Source organism: Nuphar pumila, chromosome 16 (genome assembly GCF_984573655.1).
Source record: "Nuphar pumila chromosome 16, dmNupPumi1.hap1.1, whole genome shotgun sequence".
NCBI classification, from domain to species: domain Eukaryota; kingdom Viridiplantae; phylum Streptophyta; class Magnoliopsida; order Nymphaeales; family Nymphaeaceae; genus Nuphar; species Nuphar pumila.
In genome coordinates, this window is record NC_143264.1 from 66937158 (window position 1) to 66949380 (window position 12223).

Consider the following 12223-nt stretch of genomic DNA (forward strand, 5'->3'; position numbering starts at 1 on the left):
CAGCACTTTCTTCCCAGGCCTGCTAGAATGTTGTCAAACTTTTTTATTATTTGTTTGGTTTTGAATTTTTTATTTTTTTTTAAATGACTGATTCTTCAAATCGGTATTCAAACCAAACGCCAGCCTTCGGACTTTGACGAGACAAATGTGGAAGACACTAGAGAGGAGTTCGGTCATTTCGAAAAGTCAAGGGTCAAGACCGTCTTCATGGAAAAGGCATTTTGGTCTTTCAATCTCCCAAAAAAAGGAAGAGAGTGAGCTGAGGCGACGGGTGGAACCTGGGATTGCGTGATGCGTGGTGACCGGTTCGGCCAAAGATGGCGGAAGGTGGGAGCTCCCCACCCTGCAACACTTCCCCGAAATGCCGAACCTGCCCTCGTCGTCTTCCCCGCCCTCACCGCCAATAAATCGCGGATCCGGAGACCCCTTCCCTCCTCACCTGGTTCCTTCCGTACCTCATCCTTCACCGAGTAGTGATGCTGCGCGGTCCACACCCATCGTCTTAAGAAGAGGTTGAAGGGATCGCTAGCCTCTTCTTTCCGCATTTCGACCTGCATTTCTCCTTACCGTACGGCTCTTCTTCCACCTGGTTCCTTCTTCGTGTGTTTTTTTTTCTTTTTCTTGACTACTTTTGTTTTAGGCTTTTAGCTATACTTTTTTTTTTTGAGTGAAGAGAAAGCATTGTATTGATCGTAATAATCTGCTACGCTCGTTGAAAATTCCAAGAGAAAACTAATTTGCTGTAGTCGTTGAATTTCTTCGTAGTTCCTTTTTTTATTTTTTCTATTCCTGATATGCATTGCGGGGATTTCGTGTTAATTCGTTCCTTTTTTTAATTTGTCGTATTTTGAGTTTTTCAAATGATTAGTCGCTCTCTCTCTTTTGGTTCCTGTTGAGGTTCTTTTTTGCATGTTAGGAATTTCGTGATCTTTTTGCGCCTTTGGATTTCTTTAGTCTTTCCGGTGAAGAATTTAATTTTTTTTTCGTTTATAATTTTCCCATTTTTTTGGTTGTTAGTGGAGGGAATGAAGATTCCGAAGCATCGGCTTTTCTTTGGAAATATTTAATTTTTTACGTGTGTAATTTAATACTGATTACGGATTCCCTCCCTTTTCTTTTCTTTTTGTTTTAGAATTTATTTTTCCATTTGACGATCCTTCTATTAACGTACGAAGTATATACAAAAAACAAGCATTAAAAACGGAAAAAGGTTATGAACTCCCTTTTTCTATGATTCTCCATAGTCTTGAATTATTCCGTCGATCCATTTTTTAGTTATTTTTCCAATGCAGAGTATGTGAAATTTGTCGGAGTTTCTTACTTTGATTTTCCGATATAATTGTTTTTTTGGTCCACTACTATTCGGAATAAGAGGTTCCTGTTTGGTGTTAGCCTTTTTCTGGGAACAGGGTTCTTCTCTTCTTTTTGCGCGCTCCTTTTCGCCGTTTGATCGTTCGTGCCTCGTTCTGGTGGATCACTGTTATTGTTTTTGCGGTACAGGTGGTAAAGAGTTTGGGCGTCCGAGGGAAATGGTGGAGCTGCCGAAGCTCCTGTACATCTTGGTGGATGACGGGGAAAAGAACGAGGGATATGGGATTTCCTCTTCTTCTTCTTCACTGCCATTGTCATCGTCCTCGTCGTCATTTCGATATACGCGTTCGCTGTTGCAGAGCACTCTGCAGTTCATGGGCTGCAAAGCCCGCCATGCTTTCAAGGTGGAGGTTTCTACTCTCTCTCTCTCTCTCTCTCTCTCTCTCTCTCTCTCTCTCTCTCTCTCTCTCTCTCTCTCTCTCTCTCTCTCTCTCTCTCTCTCTCTCTCTCTGTGCCAGCTTATCTCGAACATTGGGAAAAGTTGGGTGTACTGTGGAGAACAATTCAATATCCTAGATTATCTCACTTTTCTGTAAGTTCCTGCATCCGGACACCCAATTAAGGACTGGAAATTCGCCCATACCTAGTGCTCAATGAGCGAAGAGCCGTTGGAAAAACGAAGAACAAAAGATAGAAAGGGATATAGAATGCGAAGAACTTAGGCTAGAGTGTTCTTCGTTGATGACCAAATGGGTGTAATTTTTTTTCTAAAACCGTTATTTTAACATTAATCACAATGATCTACCTGACTCGTGAGTTTGGTGATTTGTGAAGAAAATTTGAATTGGTGATCCATCCTCCTGTGTCTTTTCTTTTTGCCATTTGGTTTTAATTTTAGGGTTTGTTCGACTGTGAACTTACCACAGTGCCTCTACTCATCCTTCTCCTTTTCCTGTTTGGCATGAGTACTGATCCAGTCCTTTGACATAGGATGGGTTCCATTCAATGGCTAGGATTGGTCCACATTTTCATCAAGATGTGAACTAATCATAGCTGTCCAGATGCTTCAGTTGGATGGCTAGGATCGACCCATCCTATGTCAAAGGACTGGATCTTTTTTTGTTTGGCATGCAATAACCGGTTGCATGTTGGTTGTGTTTATTGTTAATTGATCTGCCACTTTAAATATTTCATCATTGAATTTGGATTTGGGCCATGCATATTGTATTAGAGATGTCTTTTGTTTTAGAGAGTTGTTGGTCTCCAATTGCTTGCGGCATGAAAGAAACTATTGAAAGGACTGGAATCCATGGATAGGGTTTTAGTTCTATTTGCAACGTAGAAAAGCCTGATTTGCATTGTGATAGTCTTATGTTAGGAGCAAGTTCTTCATGGGCACGTATTTATCCACCTATGTTATTTATTGCCTTTTCTTCCGTTCAACAGAGTTCTTGATAAGTTATTATTAATCTAATCAGATTAGCAGAAGGGTTTTTGAAGTGACCAAAAATGAATATTTTGAGGATGTGTCATCACATGTTAAAGCGGACGCATCAAGGGTGGATGCTACAGGCAGATGTGTTGAAGAAGTGGGCTCCCATCATAGCTGCCTGGGAGAAACAGAGATCACAAACAATTTGATCTCTGCAGAAGCCAACGGAAATGATAGCATACCATTTGAGACATACAAGAGACGTACAACTGTCACTGTTGATAGGAAGACTTTCTTGGACGTTGTTTGTGATTCTCTTTCGCAGTACAAGTACATTGGTCCGAATCAAAGAGCTGATTTGGTTTTGGCATGCAGGTATTGCATCTTAAGTTTCTTAGTTTGAGTGCCCGTTTTAAGATATTCCATATGTTCAGTTTAGCCTGTAAGTAATGGATGTTTGACGAAAATGTTTGCTGATTGTATGCGTGTGTCTGTGCATTCATGTACGCATCTATGTGAATGCTGTTTGTAAGACAAGTGGAAAAACTGTCAAATAACCCTGGTGTGCACCGGGGGGGGGGGGGGTGAGAGAAAAGTTGGCCTTGGTACCTTCTTGGTGATATGTGATTCCAAGATACAGTTGTAGTAAGCTCTACATTAGTTTCTATGTTTTTTTTTTCTTTTTCCTGATAGGCAACTTGTATAGGGTGAGCTGCATTGTACTTGTCACCTGCCTTTATTGTTAATATAAGCATAGACACGCAGTTGGACAATCTGGAGTGTCTACCAACTCATGGAATTTTATTTAGACTAAGCAATACCGGATGATCAATCATCAAATGGCAGCTCTTTCCCATGGACTACAGATTGTCAACACAGACTAAAAGAGTACTTTCCAATTTAAGGAATGGCTGTGGTGATGGGGGATACAGTTCATGGGAGAAGATAGTTATTTGCTACTTTCTTTGTTTGTGAAGGTTGATACCTTTTGCTAACTCCACCATGCTTCTTGTTCTGCTTCTTCTGTTCTTTGTTTGGTCAATGACTTTGTTATCCTTGTTATGTTGTGTTTTTTGTTTTTTCCTCTGCTTGATTATTAGCAAACAGTTTTTTGGATTTGGTTAAAATGAATAAAAAATGAATGTATTAAGTTTTTTCTGGTTGCAACTGTATTCTGTTCCTGTTTGGTTAGATTTGATATCTTATCCTTTCTGATTCCAGAATTCGTGAAAGGAAAGAATCTTTGACAATTCTGCTGTGTGGGACAAGTGGTTGTGGCAAGTCTACTTTATCTGCACTACTGGTAATCTTCTCTTGATGAATAAGATATTTAACTGTGCCTCTTTTTTTGGAGGCAATGTGCATTGCACATTATATCATACTTGTCCATGTAGCTTGGAAATAAGCTTTCTAGGAAGTGATTTGATTCCTTTTGGCTAGTGAGTTTATCACAGTACACCTCTTCAAACATGACGTTCTTTGATAAAAATATAGTGTTATATTTTTGTAGCTATCATATCTTCGTTGTTGCTCTTTGATTTAATTTTTCGAATGGAGATGAGAATGTTATTGATGATCCATTGTGCATGAATATGCCCTGCAAACAAGAGAAAGAATTAAAGAACAGTTCAAGTTTTTCAACTAATGGTTGTAGAGCCAGAAAACTGCTTCTTTTCCTTGCAAATTGCAGCAGAACAGCGATTTTATCTTTTCTCTACAGAAGTTTCTTTTTTCCCTCATATAAGAAAGTCATAGCTCTTATAGGGTAGTCGCTTGGGCATCACAACAGTGATATCTACTGACTCTATTCGACACATGATGAGGAGCTTTGTGGATGAGAAGCAAAGTCCTCTGTTGTGGGCATCTACATACCATGCTGGTGAGTTCTTAGATCCGGTTGCAGTTGCCAAAGCAAAGGCCAAACGCAAAGCTAAGAAACTAGCAGTCAATTCTCCTCTGGTTACCACAGAGGAAGATGGGTCTTCCCATGGAAAATCTGAAACCAAGCCTTCTGATTCAGCTTCTGTCACCGAAGCCATTGGTGCGAAACAAATGGCTATTGAGGGATTCAAGGCCCAAAGTGAGATGGTGATCGACAGTCTAGATAGACTTATTACTGCCTGGGAAGAGAGGAATGAATCTGTAGTTGTTGAAGGTGTCCATTTGAGCCTTAATTTTGTGGTAGGTATGCCTTGATGAGCAGTTCCTTTTCCCCATTTCTGGTTTGGATTCTTCATGTACATTCCGTCACTAATTTCTTTCCTTTATTTATTTTTCTTTTCCAGATGGGTCTTATGAAGAAACATCCTTCGATCATACCATTTATGATTTATATCACAAATGAGGATAAACATATGGAACGATTTGCTGTTCGAGCAAAATATATGACACTGGACCCTGCAAAAAACAAATATGTGAAGTATATACGCAACATCAGGACTATCCAAGAGTATCTTTGCAACAGAGCTGATAAGCATCTGGTGCCTAAGATTAACAACACGAACGTCGACAGGAGTGTAGCTGCTATTCATGCAACGCTTTTTAGCTGCTTACGGAGGCGTGAGGCTGGCGAACAGCTTTATGAACCAACAACCAACACAGTTGCTGTAATTGATGAAGAGTACAGAAATCAACGTGCTGCTAATTCTTTAAGCTCAAAAGGAATGTTCCAGCTGATTCAAAGGAAAGGGTCTTCTCGTCACCTGATGGCTCTTCTTAACATGGACGGGTCTGTAGCCAAGGCTTGGCCTGTCGGGCCAGACGATAATGATGGAAACTCCATGCTAAGCCATGGAATCAATAAGGGTGTAAGTAGTCCTGTATATGGTCCGTTGCTAATTGGAAAAGCAGAACCAGTTAATTTGCAATTTGGTAACTTCGGTATTAGCGCATGGCCCAGTGATACTGCTGGCACCAGCTATGCTGGAAGTATTGACGATTCTGTTAAAGGTGATACTGCTGAGACTGGAAGCAGGTACCAGTCATCATGTTGTAGCTCTCCGAGGTTTTCTGATGGACCTGCCAAGGAGGTATGGCCATTCTTCTTTTCATAACCATTGAAATTTTTAAATGGTATTTTTAAAATCCCCTATTCCCCAGAGCGGTCAGGACTGTAGGAACTCTACAAAACTATTTTCTGTTGCCTACCGTTCCTTTTTGAAATGATAGTGTTGCCGTAAGTTTGTGTTAACTCTTTAGGAGTTGAATGTGATTCCAAGTGAGCTAGATGCCCACTATCCTTCTCGAGCCTTTGGGAGGGGGGAGGGGGATAAAGAAGTGTTGATGTTTAAAGCAAAGTTAGTTAACAAAGCGTTTGCATTCTTCTATAAGTTTGTTGCTCATGATTTTGAAACATCTCTTTTTTTGTTGTGTTCTATTTTTATTAAAACCACTTCTCCAGCTCCATGATTGGCTCAGGCAATAAGTTAACCATGCCATATAGCTTGGAATTGATCTGTTTAGAACGGTCTTTCATTTCGTATTTTTTGGTGTATGACTAGCACATACTTGGATTCTTGAGTATGGTAATGAATTATAAGATCGGTTGCATGCCATTGGTTTTGTCAGCTTAAGGAGGAGTTATCAGTTTCTGGCAGTGATGAAGAAGCTGAAGATGTAGCTGACAAGGATAGCGATGAGGATCTCAGTGATGCTGCAGGAAAGATAATGCATGACGAGGTATGTACATGACCACGGTGTACTATTTTTCTTGTTTTCATGTTTTCATGTTTGAGGATCTATGAGAGTAATAAAAGAACTACCAACTCAGGTATCGGTTCTACTTTCCAAGTAGGAGGTTTAGAGAGTTGCTTGTTCTGTAAGGATACTATTTTAGGGATGACTTGCAAAATAACTCCAGTAGCAAACAAGCGAAGAAATGAAGAGTTACAAAGATATGACGAGCCGTGATGTTTAATTAGCAAAAACGTCAATAATTTCTTAATTCCTAGGAGTAGATAAGGAAGGTTTTCCACAAAAAAAATACAGATGAAAAGTTAATCTTACTCTTACCTCATTGAGTAAAAAGTGTAAACAAGTGTACGGATAAATTTAACAGTCGTTGTTCTAAGGTCATGATTTTGCTAACCATCTTATGGTGACCTTCAAGACCTTTACTTTCATGATAACCATCTCTCTCTCTCTCTCTCTCTCTCTCTCTCTCTCTCTCTCTCTCTATATATATATATATATATATATATATATATATATAATGTCTTTCCCAATTTACTGATGAACTGTTAGTGTGACTTTAGATGGAGGGTTCTGTTGACGAGGAATCAACGAAGTCGGACGAGGAGTATGAAGATCTGGCGATGCGCGATGAGCAGGACAATGGGTATTGGTCAGAGAATGGCGAAGGCAGTGCACCTAACAAGCATGAGCAGCATTCAGAGAATCACGAGGGTGGCACACTGAATGTGCGTGTGTCCGGGAATCCAGAAGCAAGTCTCGCCACTGGTGACGACAGATACCAGCAGAATCTAGATCACTTCCTCCGCACTAGTAACCAGCATTCGAACCCCTCGTGTTGTTACTCTTCTCTGCCCTCAGAGAGGGACTCACAGAGACAATCTGCTGATGGTGGTGCCACAAAAGCTCGTCTGCTGATCACATCCGCATTTCATGGCCGGTCACGGAGTATTCCTACGTAAACATGGGTCTCTTGTAACCGGGCCAATTTTGTCAGGGGCAACTTGGTTAGTGACCCCAAAAGGCCATGATCGTTCTTTGTTCTTTGCTTTCTCTGTTGTCCTTTCTTTCTTTTCTGTAGAGGTAGGCAGCTTGTCCTTACTAAAAGGGTCGTTAGCTTTTTGGTGCAAGTGATTGTTCACTTGAAATGAAAAATGAGTTGATAGAAATAAATCAGCTTTTGCTCCTACGACGCACGATGCTGCTTGTGTTAGTTTTTGAAATTCTGCTTCTATAGTTTGGTCATCTTTCCTTTATATATATATATATATATATATATATATATAACGGGTTATCCTTCGAGCGGATTACGCCACGTTCTTTTTTCTAAAAAATGACAATTAGCGGTTTGTTCTGTTTTTTTGAAAAATGAAAATTAGTCGCAGTTTTGAACAACCGCTAATTGTCAATTTCCCACCCAGAGGTTTAGTGGCGTTCAGCGTAAAAATAAAAAATGATGAATTGTCGCCATTTGATCGCCCGTCGTCCAAGTATCATTAAATGTGTTTGATGATACAGGTTACTCATATATATATATATATATATATATATATATATATATATATATATATATATATATATATATATATATATATATATATATATAAAGAGACCTACTCCTTACTTGTAGGTTGTATCTTCTCAATTAAACCTTATGAATGTACTCAACATGATAGGAATGCTTGGGATCATGTTTTTTTGACATAAAATTAGGATTTTTTAAGTCCATGAAATTTTAATACATAGTAAGCCATTGATTTTTAAAGGTCTTAAAAACATACATATATGCTATAATAACATGATCCAAAAAAAAATTCTACATCATTTTCAATCCAATGGTTTAGATGGAGAGTTAAATGTGCATGTCTTTCCAATTATATTGGAACCCCAAAAAGTAAATGAGTTGACAATGAATGGGATGATCTGCATCTCTCTCATGCATAGATAGATGGATGATAGACAAGAATACACATGTTCACATGCATGCATGGATGATGCTTACACATGTATGTCATGTGCATGCCAACATTTAACCCTCTTCTAAACCGTTGGATTGAAAATGATCCAACAGTTTATAAGAGAGAGAAGGTGCTCGGGGAGCATGGTGTATATATATATATATATATATATATATATATATATATATATATATATATATATATATATATATATATATATATATATATATATAGGTAGAGCCAAAATTTTAATCTATGGTGGGCACAAATGCACAATGAGAACCTCACATGCTAATTGAAACAAAAAGACTAAAATTCTCATATATTAATTGAAAAAACCTTTAAAATTTTATATTTTAACCAAAATAAAGTATTAAATACATAACACCATAAAAGCATAATCCAAAATCCATGTCATTTAAATAAATACAAAATTAAAATCCTAATTCTTACATCATCAATTATGCATTTATGTTATTCAAGCATGCAGAATCACATTTAATGTTAATTAAAATTTTTAAAAAAAAAACTAAATTAAATATGTATTTTATTTAAAAACAAAATAAAACTATTAATGCTATTCAAAAAAATTCTAAAACCTAATTAAATGTTCATGATATTTAAAAAACAACTAAATGAACACCTCAATCATAGCAAACAGCATTTGTAGTTTTCATACATAAGCTAATTTAAACAAAAAATAATAAAACCTCTAAATTTCTAACTAAAATTAAACATGCTGATTAAAAAATATATAAATAACTAATTAATATCTATCTCATTAAAGACCTAAATGCTAATAAAAAAACACAAAAAGCTCTAAACCTAAATGCTAATTGAAACCCTAATTCTTACACCATCAATTATGCATTTATGTTATTCAATCACATGGAATAATAGTTAATGTTAATTAAAAATATAAAAATACCTAAATTAAATATTTATCTTATTTAAAAATAAAATAAAAATCTAAATGTTATTCAAAAAAATATAAGAAACTCTAAAATCTAATTAAATATTCATGTTATTTTTAAAAAACTAAATAAAAACCTCAACCCCAGCAAACATTATTCATAGTTTTCATACATAAGCTAATTGAAACAAAAAATAACAAACCCCCAAAAAATTTAACTAAAATAAAGTACATAGATCATGTATAATGTTGATTAAAAATATAAAAAATAACTAATTAATACCATCTCATTAAAAACCTAAATGTTAATTGAAAAAAAACATAAAAAACTCTAAACTTAAATGCTAATTGAAACCTTAATTCTTACATCATTAATTATACATTTATTCTCTAAACATAAGAGAGAAAGAGAATGAACCTCGTCATGTGCATGCAACGACAACAATGTGGGTGGTGTGCTGAATGATCGAAGGGTGCCTCGATTCCTCCGAACAGTGGGTCGATGACAACAGACATGTGGTTGTGGCATTGTGCCAGTATAGGGTCTAGCCATCAAAGGAGAGGTCATGCAAGAAGTCAAGAGAGAGAGAGAGACGTGAGGTGGGGGAAGGTCAAGGTTGAGAAGAGAATTAAGAGGGAAAGAGAGGGGGGGGGAGTAGCTTGCTAGCACTTTGGCCTGTTGGGTTGCGTGTAGGGGCAAAGTTGTAGAGGGGGCACAGGTGGGTCGTTGGAAGGGTGGAGCCATGGAGGTCGGGAGGGAATATAGAGAGAGAGGTGCTACAAAGAGATCGAGGCCTACCTACACTGCAGAGAAATGTGAGACTTCATTAGGGAATGTCCCAAGAGGTTGGCACAAAACAGACAGAACACAACAACTAGAGGCCCGCAAGAACCTCAACGACAATAGCTATAGGGGCAAAAGAGAGCTACGGGATGCATCTACGTAACTACCGTAGAGGAACTAAGGAGGATGTTGATGTCATATAAAGTATCATCCATATTGCAAACTATGATGCTAAGGTCATGGTTTTAAAACCTGGTGACTCGTCACTTGGCTCATCCTTGAGTGACTCGTAACTCGATCAGGTCAACTTGGTGACTCAGTCAGGTCATGTTAACTTTATATTTTATATAAAATATATAAATATATGTATATATTATAATTATTAATTATATTTTATCAATATATTATATATGGCTAAGGTGTTATTTGATATTGATGTCACACACTCTTTTGTGCCTACACGTTTTGCTAGCAAAATAGATATAACACTTGTTGCGTTGGGATATGTTTTAGAAATTATCATACCATCGAGAGATAAAACTGTCGCCCGAAACTATTTGCTTGAAATGAAAGTTATTATCATAGGGCAGAACTTTTCTGCCAACCTGATTGTGCTAGACATGATTGGGTATGATGTAATTTTGTTAATGGATTGGTTGTACAAGCACTACTTTTGTGTAGATTGTCATAGAAGATGGATATATTTTATTCATCTAGATCAGCCTGTCCTTGAATACACAGCTTGTAAGTTGGTATAGAAGGGAAAGATGATCTCAGCATTGAAGGCTCAACATTATGTTGAGAAGGGGTGTGAGGCCTTCCAGGATAGTGTTTCTTGGTAGAACTTAGTACGACCCCTATGAAGACTTGGACATTATAAGAGAATTCACAAATATATTTCCTGATGATCTTATGGGACTACCCCTTATACAAGAGATTGATTTTTCAATAGAATTGGTGTCTAATATGACCCCAATCTCTAAAGCTCTATATAGGATTATAATATCGCGTATTTTCATACTGAGTCATTTTATGAGATTTTCAAAAATGTAGCTAAGTCAGAGAAAAATCATTTGAGGTTCGATTTTTAGACTGATGTCTTTGAGTCTGGGCTTGGCCCAGTTTCCATCGACAAGGTCGTAACGAGCCAATCGAAGGGAGATAAAGAGTTGTATTTTCGACCTTTAAATTCAAGCAAAATTCAAGTAAGATTCAGGTTATTTTAGGGCAAAATTTAGAGTTTGATATTCATGTAGTATGTCGTTGGATGCGTCTCAGAATTCTGAGCGCAATGACATTTCATTTTCCTTGATTTGGGCTACGGTTGGTCCGAAAATCACATTTTTCTAAAAATTTAGCAATTTATCAAAATGGATCCAGAGTTGGATCGGGTTGGGTCCAATGCCTATGATCTGAATTATTATGGATTTGGATCTTATTTAAGACCTACTTAAATCTGGATTTAATCCAGATCTTGATTCGTTTTTGTTTTGGGTATGGGTTTGGATTTTTAGATTCGAATTCGGATCCAAATCCAAGCCCCATAATTTTTTTAGCTTTAAATTTAATATAAAGCTTTAATTTGAGGTTTAATAAGGTTGAGAAACCTTGGGTTAATTTGGCTATTTTTGGAAGTTTTTAGATATTTTTAATAATTAATTAATTAATTAATATTAATTCCGAATTTTTGTTTAGGGATGAGTAGGACTTCTTAAAAGAGTCCTCCTACTTACTTAAGAAGGTTTAAGAAGGAGTTTTAAAAGAATTGGAAAGTGTTAAAGAAAAGTCAACAAGAGAATTTTTAAAATTTTGAAAAGCTTGAGAAGGGAGTTTCATTTTTTTAGAAGGGGGAACGTCACCCCCTCTCCCTCACTTTATAAAAGGAAAAAAAAGAAAGAAGGGAAGGAGAAAGAAAGAGGGAAAGTGGAGAGAGAGAAGGAAAAAGGGAGAGAAGAAGAGAAGGAGGTAGAAGGAGATGAGGATCTAACCATCCATTAAGTTTTTTCCCCGGTTTTTACAAAAGTACGGGTTCCTCTTTTGGTTTCGAACGAGAAAAAGAGTACGAATTCATTTTCATTCAATATTTTAGTGAATCCAATGAGAAAAGAGTGAATATTAATGTTCACTCTATGATC

The 12223-nt window shown here is 37.1% G+C and overlaps 1 protein-coding gene across 1 annotated transcript; it reads left to right on the top strand.

Annotated features, from left to right (window-relative positions):
* Positions 1–280: 280 nt before the first annotated feature.
* LOC149813400 (P-loop containing nucleoside triphosphate hydrolases superfamily protein) lies at positions 281–7617 on the top strand. The gene is made up of 8 exons (XM_089991836.1): positions 281–568; positions 1501–1715; positions 2790–3118; positions 3965–4046; positions 4508–4924; positions 5029–5772; positions 6311–6421; positions 6997–7617. Exons 2-8 carry the CDS (start codon positions 1530–1532, stop codon positions 7393–7395), a joined length of 2268 nt encoding a protein of 755 aa, XP_089847962.1. The 5' UTR covers positions 281–568; positions 1501–1529; the 3' UTR covers positions 7396–7617.
* Positions 7618–12223: the final 4606 nt, after the last annotated feature.

Coding starts and splice junctions, on each gene's coding strand:
- LOC149813400 (XM_089991836.1), top strand. CDS start 1,530: ATGGTGGAGCTGCCGAAGCTCCTGTACATCTTGGTGGATGACGGGGAA. Junction 3,119..3,964: donor GATTTGGTTTTGGCATGCAG/GTATTGCATCTT, acceptor TTCTGATTCCAG/AATTCGTGAAAGGAAAGAAT. Junction 5,773..6,310: donor CTGATGGACCTGCCAAGGAG/GTATGGCCATTC, acceptor TGGTTTTGTCAG/CTTAAGGAGGAGTTATCAGT.